Source organism: Trachypithecus francoisi, unplaced genomic scaffold (assembly GCF_009764315.1).
Source record: "Trachypithecus francoisi isolate TF-2019V2 unplaced genomic scaffold, Tfra_2.0 Lachesis_group8, whole genome shotgun sequence".
NCBI classification, from domain to species: Eukaryota; Metazoa; Chordata; class Mammalia; order Primates; family Cercopithecidae; genus Trachypithecus; species Trachypithecus francoisi.
Genome location: NW_022681473.1, coordinates 105,688,150 through 105,710,649, shown reverse-complemented (window position 1 = coordinate 105,710,649; position 22,500 = coordinate 105,688,150). Strand labels below are relative to the sequence as shown.

Genomic DNA, 22,500 nt, shown 5'->3' with positions numbered 1-22,500 from the left:
ACACAGGGTCAACAGGAGAGGTGGGGCGGGAGACAGCTCACTCTGTCTTCCCCAGTAGGGTCCCCAGCCCTGTGCCCACAGCCCCCACACCTCTCCACCGGCAGCCTAAGCCCCAGCAGCTGTGGCTAACCCTGCCATCTGGATGGGTGAGGAAGGGCAGGGCTTGAACTAAAACCCAGCTCCCCCAAATTATATTAAAAATAGAAATGCTGCCTGTGAGTGCCTCCTGGTGCCTGCAGCAGAAGGGCTCCCTGCCAGGGCTGCCACTCCTCATCACATCAGCATGGGCAGAGCCTGCAGACAACGGCAGGGCATGCAGCCTTTCCCGCCCCACCTCTTTCCCCTTCTAGCGTGCAACTCACAACTTGTCTCCCCCTACAGACCAAACCATGCTCATCAAGTATCTCCCTCTCTCACCCATCAAGAAGGAAAATCACACAGGCCCACTCCAGTTAACAAACTAAAATATAAGACAAGTGATAAAGTGGGGTGATAGTAATAAAAATAGGGGGACTGAGCCCTGAGTCAGAAAGGACTCCGGGGCTATCAGCCACACACCATAAGAAAAAAGGCAGCAGATAGGAGGGCTGGCTGCAGATCATGGCTTTCCGGTCTCTCCCTTCTTGTTTCACCTATATTTCTGTGAGAAACTGAACTATCCCCACTAACAGAGAAAAGGGGATCCTCTGGGAAATACCCAGACAGACGGTCCTCTTGGTATAGAGGGTCCTCTTCCTTAACTTTTTTGCTCCAGAAAAGGAAGCCAGGGAACGAGATGAGGAAAGCAGCCAAGGTCACCATTCTTCAGAAAGAGGAGACAATCGCACATCCTAAGCCTCTGGCCTAAAATACCATTTCCCTCTCCTTAACTCGGCTCTAGAGTCTTGTGTTTGTTTAAGATTCAGTCCTCGGTTAAATAAACCATGGTGTATTCATACAGCAGAAGACTGTGCAGCCAACAAAAAGAATATGGTAGATCTATATGAAATAACTCAGAAACAAGTCAAGGGCCGGCCGGGCGCGGTGGCTCACGCCTATAATCCCGGCACTTTGGGAGGCCAAGGCGGGCGGATCACGAGGTCAGGAGATCGAGACCATCCTGGCTAACATGGTGAAACCCTGTCTCTACTAAAAATACAAAAATTAGCCGGGCGTGGTGGCGGGCGCCTGTAGTCCCAGCTACTGAGGAGGCTGAGGCAGGAGAATGGCGTAAACCTGGGAGGCAGAGCTTGCAGTGAGCCGAGATCGCACCACTGCACTCCAACCTGGGTGACAGAGTTGAGGCTCCGTCTCAAAAAAAAAAAAAAAAAGAAAAAAAGAAGTAAGTCAGGGGCCTACTCTCAATTTAAAGAGCACATCGCCAAGCAGTTTAGGTAGCACAATCACAATTTTTATGGGAAGAAAAAAGATAAGCAAGTAGAAAATAAATATATGCTTATATGTACACAGAAAATTTTCTGGAAAGGCACATGAAAAATGTGAATAGGAAACTATCCATCGTCCCTGTCTGTGTAAGGCTACAGGAAGTTGAGAACCTGGATCTTCTGTATTATTTGAAATAATTTTATAACCACTTTTCTAATTAATTATGAAATGTATTATGTCAGCAGGGCACGGTGGCTCACGCCTGTAATCCCAGAACTTTGGGAGGCCAAGGCGGGCGGATCACCTGAGGTCAAGAGTTTGAGACCAGCCTGGCCAACACAGTGAAACCTCATCTCTACTAAAACTACAAAAAAAAAGGAAAAATTAGCTGGGCATGGTGGTGCGCACCTATAGTCCCAGCTACTCGGGGAGACTGAGACAGGAGAATCGCTTGAACTCAGGAGGCAGAGGCTGCAGTGAGCCAAGATCGTACCACTGCACTCCAGTCTAGGTGATACAGGGAAACTCCACCTCAAAAAAAAAAAGAAAGAAATGTATTATGTCTAATTCATTATAATCGTTTTTCGTGGTGATGGTTGTGAAGGTATACAATATGGTAAAACGTATCAAATAAATGTGCAATTTATTGTATGTCAATTATATCTCAATAAAATTGCATTGAAAATATTTTAAATGAACAAAAACTAGTATAGCTCAGCCCTCTGCCCTGGTCCTGCCCTTGAGAGAGAAATAGAGAATATGGCAAAATGGGCAAGAGTGCACAGGAAGGACAGAGGATGGCATCTACAGTTTTGTCCCATGAAGGGGCCGCTGCTCTCTCCTCCAGCTCCCCGTCCCCAACTCGACCCCTCCACCCCCAGAGATGGTGGACAGCTGGAGGCAGAGCCTGCAAAGGCTTGGCTACTCAGTCAGCCACGCTGAGCCCCATTACCCACATCACGACAGGCAGGTCACAATGTATAGCTTAGGGGAAGGGTCCCCAACCCCCGGGCTGCAGAGCAGGGGGTGAACAGTGGGCAGGCAAGGAAATATTACCACCTGAGCTCCACCTCCTGTCAGATCAGCAGTGGCAATGGGTTCTGACAGGAGCATGAGCCCTATCGTGATCTATGCATGCAAGGGATCTAGGTTGCACACTCCTCATGAGAATCTAATGCCCCCGACCCCATCTGTGGGAAAATTGTCTTCTAAGAAACTGGTCCCTGACGCCAAAAAGGTTGGGGACCGCTGACTTAGGGCTTCCTCTGCCAGGGATGGCCACCTCAAGAGGCTGCACCTCGTGAGAACCAAAAGCAAGCCAGGTCCTGCTACTGCGTTACAGCAAGTGGCACAGCCCAAAAAGAGGCTGCTGGCCACATCAGGTCTTAGGTAGACCCAGAAATCTGTCTTTTTTTCAAGCTCCCAAGTAATTCTGATACTGGCCAGGTGTTGGACCCCAAGAAATGGGATCTACCTCCATTCCACTGACTCAGTAACTTTCCCACTCACCTACTGCCAAAGGAGCTCCACAATTCGCCCCCTCCAAACCTTTCCTGACTAATCCCACCTTCCTCTGCCTGTGCCTTCACATCTCTCTAGCACTGCAAACAGCATGACCAAGATCCAGCAAGGACAGTGGCCCAGAAAGGTTTTATCAGCCAGAGCTGAGAGGAACATGTGGGGCTCAAATGCAACTGGCCCGAAAACTCTAGCCTGCCTCTAGCACACATTTCACCAAAGGCTCCAAGGCTGGGTTCATATTAAACACCTTGTTTGTTTCACCCAACAAATTTCCATTTTGCCCAAACCAAATATTCCCTTAAACTCGCAGAGATCATATGCCAGAACTGCTCTTCTAACCAATCCACAAAGAAAAAGAAAAGTCTTCTTGGCTTGAAGCTCCTTAAGGACAGGATCTGTGTTTGAGTCACTACCCCATGTGGGTCAGTCATCATCCATGTCCACACAGAGCTTACATCTGGCAGGGGAGACAGACAAACAACCATCAAACAAAACAAGTGGGACTAAGCGGAGCAAAGAGAGGGAACAATTCATCCCATTTGCGGAGGTGGTGTCAGAGGTGAACCTCCAGGACCGAAAAAGAGCTTGCTGGGAAAACGGGAAAGCAGAGTGGCAGGCAGAGGGGCGGTGGAGGTGGAGAGTGTGCCCCAGGATGGTGAGCAGCAGACCCAGCTGGTGAGCAGCAGGTGGGCTGGGCATGTAAAGAAGACGAATGGGCCAGGATGGAAAGTGCCTTGAAATCTACAGTCTACACAGAGCCTTGTATATGAGCAGACAGTCCACTCTTCAGCTGCTGAATCAGTGGATAAATGGATAAATATATGATGGAAGAGGACTTTAATTTATAGCAACAATGCAGGAATGGTCAGAAGCCCCATGAAAGGCAGTCAGGACCATGCCTTCATGAATTAGAAGGGAGAGAACTTCCAGAAATGCAGCCTGTGATGGGCAGGGCTCAGTTCTGGGTCATCCGAAAAAGTGGTTGTGAGGAAAAATGAGGCCCCAGCTCAGCCCACCACCCAGAGAGACTCACCTGCCAACGAGTTCCATCCAGGGCCGGGGAAAGCACATCAATATCCAGCAGGTGCTCCGAGATCCGGCTGTGAAAACCGAAGTCCTGGAGACAGTGGAGATGCAAAGGTCAACTCTGCCTCTGTCACAGTCAGCACCCACCAGGCCTCTTCACTACCTCAACTCCACTTTCCAGAAAGATGTCTACTATGTGCCCAGCTCTGTGCCAAACATTTCAACATCTACTAATTTCATCTTCAAAATAACACTGCGACTCGATGGAAAGATATGTGATCAAGCAAGTATGGTAAAATGTTAATTGTGGCCTATAGATGGTAAGTATGTGGGTATTCACTGTACAATTTTTTAAATTATTCCATATGTTTGAAACTTTTCATAATAAAATTATGGGGAAAAAATAACCCTGTGAGACTAAAACTCTTTCCCTCATCTCACAGATAAGGAAGCAGGCTGGAGAGCACATATAACTCGCCCAAGGCCACACAGCTGATAAGCAAGGGACCTGAGGGTCAGATGGGGCCCTGCACTGATGGCAAAGCCCAAGCTCTTTCCATGACACATGCTGGGAAGGAGGTCATTTTCCGGCTATCTCTCCCTCTCCGTGGTGCCCAACCAGGCACAAGAAGAAATGCCAACATCCCCAGAAAACCTGTGGGCAGTTTTGAAATGAGCCTTGGTGGGCCCTTTCCAGCTCGTTCCATCCCTTTTCCATACAGGTGCCCACCTGGACAATGAGAGTTAATTAGTGGTGCTTCCTGCACTGGCTTCTCTTTGGGACAGGCAGCAAGTACCCACACTGGTACCAGTTTGTTGCTGTCCTCTGGCTGCCACAGGCCCATGATCCCACCTTCTCTGAGCCGAAGATCCCTGCTGGGCTAAGTGAAGGACTGCTGCCCAATAGCATGTTAATGGGGACAGTTCTGTCACATCAGCCCTGACTAATGGTGGGACGCCCAGACAAAGTCTGGTCCTGCTGTCCACAGCCTCCTCCATCTACTTCCATAGAGAAGAAAAATGCTGATGGGCACATTTCTCCACATGGGTGACTGCTTTAGAAGAGCCAGCCCCTTGCTTCCGAGAGATCTGTGACATGGCGATTCTTCATGGACAGTTTTTGCCAACAACCACTTTTTACCTTCCCTTTCTAGCTTGTGGGTTTTTCTTCTTTTTTGGTGACATTTTCCTTTCAGTTTGAGTTCTACTTCACTTAATGCAGCTGCCATCTGCCTCCTAAGCCCACGGCTCAGTGAGGGGCGAGCACACACAGCCTCCTAATTCTTCTGCACCCCCTCATATCGTTACTGTTCATCCCTGACCCTCTCCCACTAATCCCTTCCCTTTGATCTGCCTCCTCCAAACAGATGGAGGATGGCTTCTAGAGGTAATGCTCTGCCAAAAAGCATCCTGAACTATTCCCCTTAGGTACAGACCTGGCAAACGAAACCACGATACAGCAGGCTGGGTAGAAGGTCTGGGACAAAGAAACCACGGATGCTGGCATTCCAAGACAAAGCCTTAACTTTAGAAATGAAGCCACGGCATCCCTCCTGGCCTGAGCCTGGGGACTGTCCTTGCCACAGCTCAGTGATCCCATAAACACAAACACACCAGTCTCTAACCTCCTAGGCTGATGGCAACTCACATGATCACACAGGCAACTCACACAACAGTGAGTAATAATAGCTAACATTTTAACATTATTATATACATAATTATATTAATAATGTTTATATGCTAACATTTTACATTCTCTGTCTTTCTTCTCACAACAAACCTATAAAATAGGAAGTATTACCCTTAGTTAATGGGTTGAGAAGCTGGAGCTAGACAAGACTCAAGCATGAGTTCGAAATTCTCCCACTTACAAGCTGTGTGATGCTGGGCAAATTACTTAACCCTAGAGACTCACAAATCCATGCTCTTCACCACCACTCTACTGCTCTCATCTCGAACTCACCAGGCCATGGAAGGACTTGGGGTCAGAAGTTATGGAGTCTGAGAGCTGAGGTTCCTTCATGTGTTCACTAATTTCCAGTCCCTGGAGAGAGAGACACACAGAGAAATCCCTCAGAGCAGAGCACAAAGGCACGTGGTCCCTACCCAGGGAATTCTGTCCAGGCTGTGGTACCAATATAGGGCTCAGGCCAAACTGAAATCCACTCTTCTTAAAAACCTAAAGGAGGCCTGTGGACCCCGCCATTCTCTCTGGACATGTGCACAGCCTCCGCCCCACTGGGGCTGGGCAGCCCACTGAGTAGAGACAACCACACTCTGAATTAGATCAGCAAGGACTTATACGAGTAAGGGGAGCCAAGAGTAGTGGAGATGGTTAGAAAGGTGGCAGTACAGAAGTCTGATGCTATCCTAAAAAACAGAAGGAGAGCATCTTTCCTAGGAAATAGATAAAAGTTCTTTTTTTTTTTTTTTCCGAGACGGAATCTCACTCTGTCCCCCAGGCTAGAGTGGCACCATCTCAGCTTACTGCAGCCTATACGTCCCGGGTTCCAGCAATCTCCTGCCTCAGCCTCCCAAGTAGCTGGGATTACAGGTGCGCATCACCACGCCTGGATAATTTTTGTATTTTTAGTAAAGACGAGGTTTCACCATGTTGGCCAGTGATCTCCCACTCCTGACCTCAAGTGATCTGCCCGCCTCAGACTTCCAAAGTGCTGGGATTACAGGCATGAGCCACTGCACCTGGCCGATAAAAGCCCTTTAAATGAATTCCCTCACCATCTACCTGGAGGAGGAACAGGACTAAAGGTTGAAAAATCTAAAATGCCAAAGGATCTCCCCATTCAAGCTTACTTCTGTCCATTTTGGTCACTGGCCTGGTCTTGCCAAAGCAACCACTCCCATGTCTTGGTATCTTTCAGAAAGAGCCACAAAAATGGAAGAGAAGAGTCTTCTTGTCACCTAATCTACCTATGCTGGGGCAGAACACTGCCAAATGTGGCACCTACCACCCCGATCACCCCCACCCTCCACCTCGCCACAACACACAGTGTTCTCTCTCTATAGAAACTCAGACTGCTGCAACCATGACTGCCCCCAAACTGATGTCAAGAAGTACAAGGGGAGGCCAGGCGCAGTGGCTCACGCCTGTAATTTCAGCACTTTAGGAGGCTGAGGTGGGCGGATCACCTGAGGTCAGGAGTTCGAGACCAGCCTGACCAACATGGAGAAACCCTGTCTCTACTAAAAACACAAAAAATTAGCCAGGTATGTTGGCGGTCACCTGTAATCCCAGCTACTCAGGAGGCTGAGGCAGGAGAATAGCTTGAACCCAGGAGGCAGAGGCTGCGGTGAGCTAATCATGCCATTGCACTGCAGCCTGGACAACAACAGTGAAACTCTTTCTCAAAAAAAAGAAGTACAAGGGGAACCAGACTCAATGGTTCACGCCAGTAATCCCAGCGGGCGGATCAAGGTTGAGCTCAGGAGTTCAAGAGCAGCCTGGACAACATGGTGAAACCCCATCTCTACTAAAAAATACAAAAATTAGCCAGGTGTGGTGGTGCATGCCTGTGGTCTCAGCTACTCGGGAGGCTGAGGCACAAGAATCGCTTGAACCTGGGAGGCAGAGGTTGCAGTGAGCCAAGATTGCACCACTGCACTCTAGCTAGGGTGAAGGAGCGAGACTCTGTATCAAAAGAAAAAAAAAAAAATACCTTGAACTATGATGAGGCGGGCAGAACACTTGAGCTCAGGAGTTAAGAGACCAGCCTGGGCAACATGGCGAAACCCTGTCTCTACAAAAAATACCAAAATTAGCTGGGCATGGTGACACATGCCTGTGGTCTCAGCTACTCAAGAGGCTGAGGTAATGCTCTGCCAAAAAGCACTCTGAACTGTGATGAGGTGGGAGGATTGCTTGAGCCCTGGAGGTCAAGGCTGCAGTGAGCCAAGATCACGCCACTGCACTCCAGCCTGGGCTACAGAACAAGACCCTGTCTCAAAAAAGACAGAAGAAAAAAAAAAAAAGTACAAGAGGGAGGTAGGAAGCAGGAAAGGAAGTAGGATAAAAGAAAATGAACATTCCAGGAGGGTGCCAATGGAAAAGCAAATTTCTGCTCTCAATTTCGAGTGCCAGCAGGTTTGCAGCTTCATTCCGGATTTTACTGCCTGCTGGGCCTGGGCATATTTGTCACAATTAAGGGCTCTGGCTGATGCTGACAGCCCAGTGCAAGGACATGCAAATGAAGCTCCTGACTCAGTAATAAAGATGTGGGGATAGGACCCTGCCCAGGGCTGAATAGAGTAGCAGAGGGCTACAGTCGACCCCTGCCTATGGGATACAGTGACTTACTTGGCTGGCGCCTGAACTGCCCTCTTCCAGAGCAGAAGCCTTCTTCTTTGGCTCCTTGGCTGCCTCTTCCCTCCTGGAACCCTCCTCTCCTGCATCTACTGTGTCCTCTGGTGCCTCCTTTTCAGAGGCTTCGGCAGGGTCATTGCCCCTGGGGTCTGCCTTGGGGGTCACCAGATTCCTGGAAATCTTAGGTTCACTCTTCTCATTTTCCTCTTTTTCTGGGAGCCCAAGTCTTGCCCCACTTCCCTGTCGCCCTTTGCCATCAGCACTGCTCAGATTGCTGTCTGCACCTGGGCTGGAGGGCTTGCAGGGAGTAGGGGGACTGGCAGCAGCTGAATCCAGAGAAACATCCTTCTCCTCTGGCTGGCTTGTTCTTAGAGACTCCTAGGGAGCAACAGACCATGTTAAAAAGGAAGACATAAGGAATGTGCAAAAGGAGTTGAGACATGCTGCAAGATGGAAATGCTGTTCCCTGACTCCCACAGGCCAGTACGTGAGTTCTGCCCCAGTGGTTATCAATCACCCAGTTCTTATATTTTTTATTTTATTTTTTTGAGACGAAGTCTCACTCTGTCGCCCAGGCTGAGGTGCAGTGGTGCGATCTTGGCTCACTGCAACCTCTGCCTCCTGGGTTCAAGCAATTCTCGTCCCTCAGCCTCCCGAGTAGCTGGGACTACAGGTGTGTGCCACCACACCTGGCTATTTTTTTGTATTTTTAGTAGAGACGGGGTTTTGCCATGTTGGCCACGCTGGTCTCAAACTCCTGGCCTCAAGCAATCCACCCACCTCAGCCTCCCAAAGTGCTGGGATTATAGGCGTGAGCCACCGCACCCAGCCCACCCAGCTTTTCAAAACACAGATTCCTGACTCAACCCCAGATCTACAGAATCGGAATTTCTATGGTGATTTGGATATACCCAAGCTGATCCCCATCCACTGGTGGGCCTGGAAGTCACTACACTGGACGATATAACTCTGTCACCACCTATCACGTCCTCAAGTAATAAATCTCTCTTGCTCCAGCCCCATTAGCCACATCATAAGACTGCAGACTCAAAAGCCAATATTTATTTAAGATGATGATGGATCATCATGTGAGAGAAAGGCAGCAAAGTCTCAAATTTCTATTTTTCATGTTTAATAGGCAGCAGGGGAAAAATTATCAGGAGAGTGCTCTTCGTGCCTAAAGCCTCCCGGGTACATGCTGATAAGCAGCAGCCTCGGAGACAGCATCCTCACCAAGCACTGCTGACTGGGGTCCTCTAAGAAGCAGATGCCAAGTTAGGGTTAGATGTGCAAGAGATTTAAGGGAGATGTTTACAAAGGATAAAGGAAGTGAGCAGAGCTCCAGACTTTCTCCAGTTCTGGGAAAGTCTTGGTCAGCCCAGCAGAGTCGCCCAGTAGGCTGCCATGAAAAGAGTCCCGTATCTGCAGAAATGGCTCTGCTTTCAGACCCCTGTTGTGGCTCATCACCAGCAGGAAACACTTCCATGAAGCAGGGTGGATAGAAAGGGCAGCGCTGGAGGCTGTCAATCTGCTAAGCTCCCCTTGGCAGGATCTCTCGAAAGCAGATCTGAGCAGTGCATCTCTACAGTGGCCACGCCCTGCTCCTCACATACAAACCTCACTTTAAACACTAGTGAAAACCCAAGGCTGCTTCCACTAAATTCCTTAGAGTCGGTCAAAAGAGAAAAACAAAACCCTCCCTTGGAAATACAGCCAGTGATCTCTGCTGGGTTTGGGCTGAGAAGTCTTCCTCCTGGAAAACATCTGTGCTAACACTTGGGCTGCCAGACTGAATAACTTCCGATGAGGGATTTTTAAGACTTCCTGATTCCCTATTCTGAAGACTCAAGGACCATGACGACTAGAGAGCGGAGAGGTCCAAGAAGAAGCCCTAAGCATGGCATTTACTGATGCTCTGTTAAAGTGTCTGCTGTGCCCAAAGAAATGACCCTCTCCCTGCAAGCCTGAGAGCCCACTGACAAGCTAACCCAGGCTTCCTAGGGATGATTACACAGGTCAGTAAAGCAGAGTCCTTCAGAGCTCAGCTTTGGAGACAGAGGCTGCCCAGGCTCAAATTTTGGCTCCACACTTACAGATGTGTGACCTTAGGCAAATTATTTACTTCTATATGTCTCAGTTTCTTTTGCTAAAATACTGGGATGTAGCAGTGCTTACCTCATAGGGAGCACTGTTGGGAAGACTAAATGAGTTAGCACTCATCAAGTGAGTTAAGAAACTCAGAATTGGCCGGGCGCGGTGGCTCAAGCCTGTAATCCCAGCACTTTGCGAGGCCGAGACGGGAGAATCACGAGGTCAGGAGATGGAGACCATCCTGGCTAACACGGTGAAACCCCGTCTCTACTAAAAAATAAAAAAAACTAGCCGGGCGAGGTGGCGGGCGCCTATAGTCCCAGCTACTCGGGAGGCTGAGGCAGGAGAATGGTGGGAACCGGGAGGCGGAGCTTGCAGTGAGCTGAGATCCGGCCACTGCACTCCAGCCTGGGTGACAGAGCGAGACTCCGTCTCAAAAAAAAAAAAAGAAACTCAGAATTGTGACTGGCACACTGTCAGTGTCCCACGAATGTTAACTTACGTTATGTAATGAGACTTACACATTCATTCACTGAGCACGTTCTATGTGTCAAACACTGCCTTGGGAATCCAAATATGGACAAACTATGGATCCTGCCCTCAAGGAATTGAGCTAATATTGAGAAAAGTGAAATATTCCCAATGGCTTTGGTTATGAGCCTTGACTGCCCAAAGCAAAGAGGCCACTAGACACAGTGGTGATACTATCATGAGGCCCAACCCTGTCCCAGAAAGAAGAGCAGAAGGGGAAGTAGAGAAGGCACAAAGGAAGCTCATGCCTTGGCAGCATGCATGTGGGTACCCGCCAGTGCTGCCCCTCCCAGCATCCCTAACCTCCAGCATGGAATAAATCTGCCAGGACCACTGGGCTAAGAGAAGGGAGACACACTTCTCCTCTTCAAGTGAAGCAGCTTCAGGCTGAGCCTAATGGCCTTCTCATCTCTATACCACCAAAGGCCCATACTCAGCAGAAGCTCATATCCAGTCTGCGGGGTTCTAAGGCCTCCAAGAAGGAGGTGGGAGTTGCCTGGGGTGGGCAAAGGGTGTTGGGCCAACCACACCCCCTTACTCGGCAAGCAGGGCCAATCCACCCTGGCCAGGCTCATCCCAAGATTAAAGAAAGGCTCCCCCCAGCTTGAAGTTGGGAGTGAAACCTGGTCCTAAGAGGGCTGCCTACTAATACACCTTGGATGCGAGGGCAAAGGAGGTATCAGACCATAAATAGTCCCTATGGCCTTCAGGATAAAATTTAAACTCCCACTCCGCCCACAGCCCTTAAGGCCCAGCTCCTGCCTGCCTCTCATGGCTCACCTCCAGCCAAACCCTCAGACACTCTCTCCTCCCACCTGTGGATAAACATCACAATAATTTAGTAATTTGCCACGCAATTCCTAAAACACACACACACACACACTACCCTGACATACTCCCCACTGGTCCTCACCACATCACCTCTTCCAGGATGCCTTCCTTGATCCCTAGGTCAGCTGATCTGAGATGAGCCTTCCCCATCATCTACCTTAATATCTATTGTATTTGCTGATTTCCTTATCTGTTTCCCTCACCAAATTAGCTCCCTATTGTCCTCAGTACTTAGTTTCTAGCACATAATAAGTGCTTAGCAAAGGTTTGTTGACCAAATTGTTAAATATGAATAAGTGTGTCATGCAAAGATAGGAGTTGAGGTTTCCCTTCCTAGCCTGCAAAAAGGAGAAGTAATATTTACTTTACATGGTTATACAGGGATTAGACTATATTTATTACAGTGCTAATTAAATGAAAAATAGCTAAGCAAATGTTAGCTATTAATTAACCATTCAAGATGACGGAAAAACAAGTAACCTATCAAAAATCAGAGAATACAAGACACAGGTAGAGATTCCCATCCTTCAGAGGATCAGGAACAATAACTAACGGGTACTAGGCTTAATGCCTGGGGGATGAAATAATCTGTACAGCAAACCCCCATGACACAAGTTTACCTAGATAGCAAAACTGCCCATGCACCCACGAACATAATATAAAAATTAAAAGAGATTCCCATTCTTACACGAGAGAATATAGCCAAATTGCAACAATCTTAGGCCCAGCTCAATTCTTATGCTTAAATTCTTTAAAAGAAAACTTTCACATGATGGGGCTCATTCTAGTCTGCCTTACCTAAAACAGTAAAACACGGGTAATACTAAAATAAACAACCTTGCATTCTCTGCACTATGTTGACTAACTGCAACCACAGGACAGCACCTCGAGGGTGGGGAAAGCAGAGGGAGGTGAAGCATTTGGTGGAGATTATCCACAAACGGATGTACATGAGCTGAGTGTCTGGAGAAGCTATCCAACCCCATGAGCACCTCCCTTCACCTGGCCCCTGCCCCTTGTCTCCCGGCCCAAGGCCTGAAGCTCCAACCAGGTATACACTCTGGGCACCGAAGTCTAGTCTCCTGCCCTGGACTCTGTGGAAAGTGCAAGCAAAGGCAGGGCCTCAGTCTCAGCACAACTTTGCCCTCAGCTCATCCCTGTTCACACTCCTTCTGTCTCCTCCTTTCACAGCTCCAGGTCCTTGAGTATCTCAAGGCACATTTCTGCTGCTTTTTCAAAAAAGACTTTCCCATCTGCAGGAGGAGAAAGCAAGAAAGAGCTTATAAGAATCATTTCATGAATATTTAACATGCCCCCCAAAAGCCATGAGGTTCTTCTGCCCAGAGCACAAAGACAAGGACCCCTGTGATCCATACAGCACAGGGGACAGGGCATGAAGGCCAAGGAACTGAACCCATGTCTGTGCATTGACCCTGTTCTGCAGAGACCCCACCAAGCTGATCATCAGTCCAATTTATTTTTCAGATTTCATTCCTGCCCAGTTGGTCTCAATTCTTTGCACAGCTCCCCGGTGTTGTTAGCACTTTCCAATCGCACTGACATCATCCTGTTATTTCTAAGCCCAGGCTCCCTCCTGCTACTTTGATCCACTGATGGGCTTTTCACCAGCACCACATGGCCACATAAAGTCTGCTCGACTACCCTTCAGCCTCCTGGCTTTTGCTCGCCCTGTTCAGTGTCGGTTCCATGAACCTCTCTCTCTTCAGTCTGTAATAGACTTGAAGTGGGTTTAAGTTGGAAAGCAGGAGAGCAGGGAGGAGACAAGAAGAGATGCATTCTTGCCATCCTACTGCCCTCTCATGGAATCATGAGCGAAGTGACTGCTCAGTGAGACAGGATAGAACTAGCCTCAGAAGTCTATCTCCATCTTAGGCTGTATGGGACACTCAGGAGTGGGGAAAGGTAGGCAGTTCAGAGAATCCAAAGAAAACTGAAACAAAAGCCATTTTCAAAGAGCAGGGCCCAAGCAGAGGCAGCACTGGCTGTCCTGAAACCCCCTCACTCACCCTCACCACTAACACTCCCAACAGGAAAAGCCCTGATTCCTGCCTTCAGTTAGAACATAGGAATCCAACACTCCATGTGACAAAAAGAACTAAATCTGCGGGGATGCTAAAGACAGGAGTAGGAGGTGTATTTAACACCACCCACTCCAGACATTTCCCCTCATCACACTGGGGTGCCTATTTATATTAAAGAGGTTATAAAATGTTTAAAAGTGCCCACTCCCCCCAGAGAAGCACATAGCCATCAGAAGGAAAGCTTTTAGAAATCCACCTTTCAGGTCGGGCACGGTGGCTCATGCCTGTAATCCCAGCACTTTGGGAAGCCATGGCGGGCAGATCACCTGAGGTCAGGAGTTTGAGACCGGCCTGGCCAACATGGTGAAACCCCATCTCTTCTAAAAATACAAAAATTAGCCAGACATGGTGGCAGGTGCCTGTAATCCCAGCTACTCGGGAGGCTGAGGCAGGAGAATCGCTTGAGCCCAGGAGGCGGAGGCTGCAGTGAGCCAAGATCGCGCCATTGCACTCCAGCCTGGGGGACAAGAGTGAGACTTCAACTCAAAAAAAAAAAAAAAAAAAAAATCCACCTTTCAAAGAAGAAAAAGCCTTTTTTGTTGACATTTACAATCCATTATGAAGTAAATGTTAATAAGCCCAAGGTCAAAGTAAATCATAATCAATCCACATGAGGATCTTCAATCCACCAGCTGACAGCAGGGACCAAGTACCCACTCTATCCGGTAACTGGGAAAGCCAAGTGAAGAAAAAAACAACCTGCCCGGATACTCTCTCATGAGTCCCAGCGTGGCTCATTCACTCATTCACAAATTCATTCTCTCAACTGTTGACCAAAACATACCTAAGCACTTCCTATGTTTCAGAGGCAGTGGGCTAGGTGCTGCCTGGCCATACAGAAATGAATAGGGCAGAATCTCCAACCTCAACTTGCTCATTCTCATAGAGATTTTCTTCTTCCTCCACAACCGTAAGTCCTCTGACACCCCTAGTTCTATACATGGTCAACCTTCTAGGCACAAAGCCTGAGTATCTCCTTTTATCAATATAGGTCTTACTGGTGGTGGAGAAGAAAACAAAGTTGTCATTTCAGGGAACTAAACAGATTGAAGGCTTTAGATTTAATCTTTCCAGACTAGGCCCCACTCAGAAGGAACAGTTTCAAAGCAGACCTGTATCAGCTTGATAATAAAAATGGGACACTTAGAAAAAAGTGTCACATTTGGCAAGAAACTGTAAAGTCATAATCGAAAGGTATCTGACTGTACAAAGCCAAAATGCTGAACAGTTTCTGAGGTAACAGGCAAAGTCTAACTACAAAAAGAGTCCTAGGCTGGGCACAATGGCTCACACCTGTAATCCCAGCACTTTGGAAGCCCAAGACAGGGGGATCACCTAAGCCCAGGAGTTCGAGACCAGTCTGGGAAACACAGCAAAACCCTGTCTCTACAAAAAATAGCCGGGTGTGGTGGCGGGCACCTGTGGTCCCAACTACTTTGGAGGCTGATATGCACTCCAGCCTGGGCAACAGAGTGACATCCAGTCTTAAAAAAAAAGCCCTGTCCAATGGCAAGACTTGGGTCACCCACAACTCAGGTCTCAAGTACCAAATCAAGGACTATCAGCAGGCACATCTGAAACCTCAAGTGACCTCAGACACTAATCCTGGCTCTTAAGGTAAGGTGATTTCCAAGAAACAAGTCAGAAATAATAAGGGATAATGAGAAAACAAATTTAAATTCAGGATATAAGCACTTCTGTGTTACTGGCCAGTTTTGTGATCATTCTAATAAAGTGTGAGTGACTTGTTTGATGTTGTTAAAGTATTGAAAGTATTTAAAAGAACTTGATATATTAGACTTGTGAAAAGTTTAACTGATTGAGCCTGCAACCAATATTTAAATATTTGGGGAAATCTAATTGTTGAGTTCATGATTCATTGGTTGTTTAAATACTTTAAGAATATTTAGAGAAATGTGGCCAGACGTGGTGGCTCACGTCTGTAATCCCAAAACTTTGGGAGGCCAAGGCGGGCAGATCACGAGGTCAGGAGATCCAGACCATCCTGGCTAACATGGTGAAACCCCATCTCTACCAAGAATACAAAAAATTAGCCAGGCATGGTGGCAGGCGCCTGTAGTCCCAGCTGCTTGGGAGGCTGAGGCAGGAGAATGGCGTGAACACGGGAAGCAGAGCTTGCAGTGAGCTGAGATCGCGCCACTGCACTCCAGCCTGGGTGACAGAGCAAGACTCCATCTCAAAAAAAAAAAAAAGGGAGTATTTTGAGAAATGTTATATTTAAATGACTACATTGGACACGAAACAAAGGATACATGGTAGGGAAAGCTCCTTTCTAGGTACAAAAACACATGGCTGGGCACAATGGCTCACACCTGTAATTCTAGCACTTTGGAAGACCAAGATGGAAGGACTGCTTGAGGTCAGGAGTTTGAGACCAGTCTGGTCAACAGAGAGACCTCGTCTCTGCAAAAAAGGTAAAAAGTAGCCAGGCATGGGTGCACACGCCTGTAGTCCTAACTACTCAGGAGGCTGAGGCGGAGGATCACTTGAACCCAGGAATTCAAAGCAGTGAGCTCTGTTCACACCACTGTAACTCCAGGCCGGGCAACACAATGAGGCCCTGTCTCTTTAAAAAAAAAAAAAAAAAAAAAACCACTGGAGGTTTTAGGTATTACAATAACATAATGAGTGTTGACATTTGTTTGTTTAGAGGCAGGGTCTGGAAGGGACAGGAATCCATTCATTTATTCTTGTCCTTCCCCAAACCCCAGAAATCCCATCTGGAAGGACTGGGACAAAACAGTTGTTTTTCCAAATATGCATTACAACAAAGTAGAGGGGCTTAATAAAAACAGGAGGGATATGCCAGGCTGACACATTTGCCTGTAGGGTTTAGGGCTCTTACCTCATACTCAAAGTCACCCCCCAGTGCCCCAATGTCCAGGTGTAGGTTCTTAAGAGGCTCACTTGAGCTGTGGACACTCTAGAAACAAAAATGATGACAAGTGGTAAGTCTGAGGAAACTGGTCAACCCAGGGTGAGGGGTGTGCAGAGGGAAAAGCGGGGCACTGCTGAGCTGGCAGGCGGGCCCAGGCAGGGCTTCAGAGGACTCAGAATAGGACCACCACTGAGGCAGCCTCACTAAACGGCTCTCCATCCAGCACAAACTATGCTGTGCACCAAGCAAGTGGCCAAGGTGCTTTCTGCTGGCTGTACTTTCTGGATCAGATCTAGAAGGTATAATAGACTGCTGAAGAAATGAAGCCGGGGGCCAAAAAAAAATCTTGCTTTTTTAAAAAAAAGCACAGAGATCAGCCAAAGGTAGAAACAACCCATGTATATTCATCAACAGATGAGTAGATAAACAAAATGTGGCATATCCATACCATGGAATATTACTCAGCCTTAAAAAGGTGGCATATCCATACCATGGAATATTACTCAGCCTTAAAAAGGTGGCATATCCATACCATGGAATATTACTCAGCCTTAAAAAGGTGGCATATCCATACCATGGAATATTACTCAGCCTTAAAAAGGACCAAAGTTCTAATACACGCTACAACATAGATGAACCTTGAAACATTATGCTAAGTGAAATAAGCCCGACACAAAAGGACAAATATTGTATAATTCCTCTTACATGAGGTCCTAGAATAGGTAAATTCATAGACACAGAAAGCAGATTAGGTTTCCAGGGACGGAGAAAGAGGGAATAGGAAGTTATCATTCAATAGGTACACAGTTTCTATTTGGGATGATGAACAAGTTCTAGAAATGAATAGTGGTGGGGGGGAGTGCAGAAAAAAAAAAAAGAAATGGATAGTGGTGTTGGGTGCACATATTGTGAAGGTAATTAATACCACTGAATTTTAACTTTAAAATGGTTAAAAGGGCAAATTTTATGTTACATATTTTTTCTATGACAGCAAAAACATTTTCAAAAGGAAAAAATATAGCACGGAGGGTTTCCAGACCAGGGAGAGGACTTCATCATTACCTGGCTGTCACTTTCCTCCTCATCCTCCTCATTAGTTTCTTCTCCTAAAGCCAAGAGGCTGAGAGCAGTCTTGTCCTCATGTATAGAGCCCAGGAGACCCTTTGTATAAGCAGATGTCTTGAGACCCTGTGAAGGCTTCAAAATAGAGAAGGACAGTCAAAGGACTCACTTGGAAGACCTTTGGAATGACCTTTAGAATGCTCCTCCCCACTCTCTATGTCAATGTCTTCGCCCACTCCTACTGCCTTGACTGCGGAGACTCAGAAATCAGCACTGATGTCCCTACAGCACACGTCTATCCTCCACGGCCCAGAGTCCACATTCATACAGGTGCGAATTACATTTTCCCAACTGGATTACGAACTCTGAGGACTCCACCGATTCCGTCTATTTTTCACCCCTAGGCCATAGGTCCTAGTATGGCACATGGGGGCCTCATAGGAACTACAGACACTGAACACAAGAGAAAGTACTTACCAGCATGAGTTCTCCAAGCTGACGTCCAGACTCCACTGAGCTCCCCAGGCTCACACTCTGAGATCCACGAAGGGCAGAGGGTGGGGTATCCACAAGGCCTCGTAAAGGAGCCAGGCCCCCAAGAGGAACATGAACTGGGGCTAATGAGGAACCCAGGGCCTGGGCAACAGAAAACATCTTGTTACAACCCAAGAAACCATGTGGCTCTGAGAGTGTCGGAGACAGATATAAAAATAAAACATCTAAATCCTGCACGCTCAAATTTAAACCACCTCCGCTCAGAGGCTGCTAATGAAACACAACATCCAGAAATTACCATTGTGCCAACTGTGTGAGAAATCACAGGCTGGTTTCCTGATTCTCATAAGTCTCATGCTGTCTCACAGTAAACAGTTCTTTTACATCTGGCAGATGCCGCATGGGGTTCTGCTCTCCTTTCAGAAGCCACATAGGAGGCCGCGTGCGGTGGTTCATGCCTGTAATCCCGGCACTTTGGGAGGCCAAGCCGGGTAGATCACGAGGTCAGGAGTTTGAGACCAGCCTGGCCAGTATGGTGAAACCCTATCTCTACTAAAAAATACAAAAATTAGCCAGGCATGGTGGCATGTGCTTATAGTCCCAGCTACTCGGGAGGCTGAAGCAGGAGAATCACTTGAAACCGGGAGGCTGAGGTTGCAGTGAGCCAAGATCACGCCACTGCACTCCAGCCTGGCGACAGAGCAAGACTCTGTCTCAAAAAAGAAAAAAGAAAAAAAGGCCAGGCGCAGTGGCTCACGCCTGTAATTCCAGCACTTTGGGAGGCCGAGGTGGGCGGATCACCTGAGGTCAGGAGTTCTAGACCAGCCTGGGCAACATAGCAAGACTCCATTTCTACAAAAATATTTGAAAGATGAGCCAGATGGGGTAGCATGCACCTGTAGTCCCAGATACTCAGGAGGCTGAGGAGGAAGGACTGCTTGAGCCCAGGAGCTGGAGGCTACAGTGAGCTATGATGGCACCACTGTACTCCAGTCTGGGCAATAGAACAAGACCCTATCTCAGACTAGCCTAGGCAACAGAGTGAGAACCTGTCTCTACAAAAAAATTTAAAAATTAGCGGGACATGGTGACACACGCCTGTGGTCCTAGCTACCTGGGAGGCTGAGGCAGCAAGATCAATTAAGCCCAGGAGTTCAAGGTTACAGTGAGATATAACCACTGCACTCCAGCCTGGGAGACAGAGCAAGACCCTGCCTCTAAAAAATAAAAATGACCCTGTCTGGAAAAAAAAATCAACAGTAACTACAAAAAAATACACATGAGCAACAAAAGAAGGACTCTCTCCCCTTTCCACTGATGAGGAAGGTGGCTGAAAGGAGCCTTGCTGAAGGGCAGTAACGGGGCTGACCAGGTCTCTTCTTTTCCCTGTTCTCCTTCCTGCAAGCAAGGGCTGGGGAAAGAAATCAGGCTGCGAGTCAGAATTCGTGAGACCTCCCGCTATTCACAGACTCTCCGATTCTCAGTTTACTCATCTGCAAGATGGAGATGATGCGTGCCTTGCCACCTGACTAGGTGTGCAGAGAAGCTCAAGGTGATGAGTGCTAGGGGCCTTTGTGAGTGGCCCAGGGCTACACCAACATTATAAAATTGCCACCATCACAGGGATTCACATTACAATAATCTACCAGAAGCAAAGATGGCAATCTGGTGACAATTGACAAAGACCCCTTCAAAATTCATTTCTCAAACTTAAAATGTCTCAGATGACACAAACATTCCAATCCTCCCTAATCCCACAAGGACTGAAGAGAGAAAAGGAAACCCAGAGGCAGTCAGGCTGAGGTTCCGAAGATGCATCTTCTCACCTGTAGCCTCAGCCTAGGGGCCAGACCAGTGGGTGGGTTCCCAGGAGGGCCCATTTCTGCATCAGATGCTCATCAGGAAAGGTGAGAACCACTCCTGAGTTTCTGCAGGTCCACAATCATCTGGCCTGTTGTAGAACATCTTTGTGAAGGAGAAAAAGAGCTGATAATCGTAACACTGGCCAGCAGTGCACTGGCTAAACACCTTCCATGCGATGTCTCATTTTACTCTCACAACCACCTGAGACTGGCTCTGCCATTATCCACAGTCCCCATATGAACAAATGGAGGTTGGTGAGGTCAAGAACCCTGCCCAGGCTGGGCGTGGTGGCTCACACCTATAATCCCAGCACTTTGGGAGGCTGAGGCGGGCGGATTATCTAAGGTCGGGAGTTCAAGACCAGCCTGGCCAATATGGTGAAACCCTGTGTCTACTAAAAAATTTAAAAAATTAGCCGGGCATGGTGGCAGGTGCCTGTAATCCCAGCTACGGAGGGAGGCTGAGGCAGGAGAATCACTTGAACCCAGGAGACAGAGGTTGCAGTGAGGTGAGATCATGCCACTGCACTCCAGCCTGGGTTACAGAATGAGACCCTGTCTCAAAAAAAAAGAACCCTGCCCAAAGTTACAGAGCCAGTGAGGGGCAGAGATGGGATTGGAACATAAGGCTATCTCTAAGACAGTACTTTATACCAGCTCTGGCTGTGGCAGAAAAAAAAGCCTAGGACATACATGGTCCCTGACACCTCTAACCCCAGTACTTTCGGAAGCCAAGGCAGGAGGATCACTTTAGGCCAGGAGTTCAAGACTGGCCTGGGCAACATAGTAAGACCCCATGTCTACAAAAAACTAATTTTTAATTAGCTGGGTATGGTGGTACACACCTGTAGTCCCAGCTACTTGGGAGGATTGCTTAAGCCCAGGAGCTCAAGGCTGCAGTGAGCTACGATCACACCACTGAACTCCAGCATGAACTCTGGTCTCTTAAAAAAAAAAAAAAGGGTGGGGGCCGGGGGGAAGAGCCCAAGAAAGCTTCTTCAAGGTAAACTGGGCAAACCAGGCATGCTCCTCCTGGTTTCAGCCCTTCCAACCATCCCATGTATCAGCAAGCAAAATCATCCCCACACTGTATTTATGGAAAATTACAGACTCCTAACATGGCTAATTTGCTAACGTGCTGGGGGCCTGAGGGAGGGAGACAAGCAGGCTGAGGGCTTCGTTCTCCCAGGCCTTGACCAAATCAGCAGTTAGCGGGGAAATTATACATTCCTGGCTCCTAGCTGATCATCTTCTATGGACGGCCATTAACTCTGAGTATGGGGCTATGCGTGGAGTTGTCCTTCTGAGCAGATAAACTTACTGCCATCGGGCTAATTAAAACTTTCAGGATAATCTGCAGCTTATCCGATATTTATAGTGCTTCAGTAGTTATTAAAGCTAACAGAGAAGCAATGCAAGCCAGCAATTAGGAAGCAGAGCAAACAACTGGGTAAAGCCACAGCTGGGCAACAGCAAAAGAATAGCTGGAGAAATTCAGATTGATCCCCACGGTCTCTGATCCAACTTAACTTCTGAATGAAGAATATGGTGAGTCTTTAAAGGGACAAAGGGAGAATGATAGGGCAAGGTCAGCCATTTGATAAATCCCAGTAGGGGAGGAAGTGAACTCAAGAGTGAAGTCACAAATATGGTCTACACAAGCTTGACACAGGTTATCCATGTGGTTTTCTGGGGACGCTAGGAGGCAAAGAGCAGAAGCAGCTCACTGGATGGCAGAGAGAGGTTCTGGCCTCCGTCTCTCATGAATATTAGCTCTCAGGCCAGGCATGGCAGTTCACACCTGTAATCCCAGCACTTTGGGAGACCGAAGCAGGCAGATCACTTGAGGTCAGGAGTTTGAGACCAGCCTGGCTAACATGGCAAAACTCTGTCTCTACTAAAAACACAAAAATTAGCCAGCCGTGTTCGCACACGCCTGTAGTCCCAGCTACTCAGGAGGCTGAGGCAGAAGAATAGCTTGAACCCAGGAGGTAGAGTTTCAATGACCCGAGATGACACCACTGCACTCCAGTCTGGGCGACAAAGCAAGACTGTCTCAAAAAAATAAAAAAATTTAAAAAAAGAATATTAACTCTCTAATCAGGTGCAGTGGCTCATGTCTATAATCCCAGCACTTGGGGAGGCCAAGGCGGGTGGACTGCTTAAGACCAGGAGTTCGAGACCAGCCTGGCCAACATAGCAAAACTACATTTCTACTAAAAACACAAAAAAACTGGCTGGTGAGCACCTGTAATCCCAGCTATTCGAGAGGCTGAGGCATGAAAATCGCTTGAACCTGGGATTCAAGCGATGGAGATGCAAATTGCAGTAAGCCAAGATCCACTGCACTCCAGCCTGGGTGACAGAATAAAACCCTGTCTAAAAATAAAAATA

At 47.8% G+C, this 22,500-nt stretch overlaps 1 protein-coding gene across 17 annotated transcripts in view; it reads right to left on the bottom strand.

Moving 5' to 3' along the window:
* The window catches only part of CEP164 (centrosomal protein 164), a 95,881-nt gene that overhangs the window by 34,715 nt on the left and 38,666 nt on the right, over window positions 1–22,500 (bottom strand). For 15 of the 17 annotated variants that reach the window (XR_004436109.1, XR_004436110.1, XM_033206843.1 and 12 more), the window contains 6 exons: window positions 18,227–18,385; window positions 17,750–17,884; window positions 16,655–16,732; window positions 8,228–8,611; window positions 5,876–5,956; window positions 3,920–4,003 (listed from right to left, as the gene is read on the bottom strand). Coding sequence is in view for 15 of the 17 variants with exons in the window: in XM_033206843.1 (XP_033062734.1) it covers window positions 3,920–4,003; window positions 5,876–5,956; window positions 8,228–8,611; window positions 16,655–16,732; window positions 17,750–17,884; window positions 18,227–18,385 (921 nt within the window). In the remaining 2 variants the exon portion in view is untranslated. Of the gene's footprint in view, window positions 1–3,919; window positions 4,004–5,875; window positions 5,957–8,227; window positions 8,612–16,654; window positions 16,733–17,749; window positions 17,885–18,226; window positions 18,386–18,542; window positions 18,564–20,070; window positions 20,142–22,500 lie in introns of those variants that run through there. The other 2 variants (XM_033206855.1, XM_033206856.1) reach the window with 2 other exon arrangements.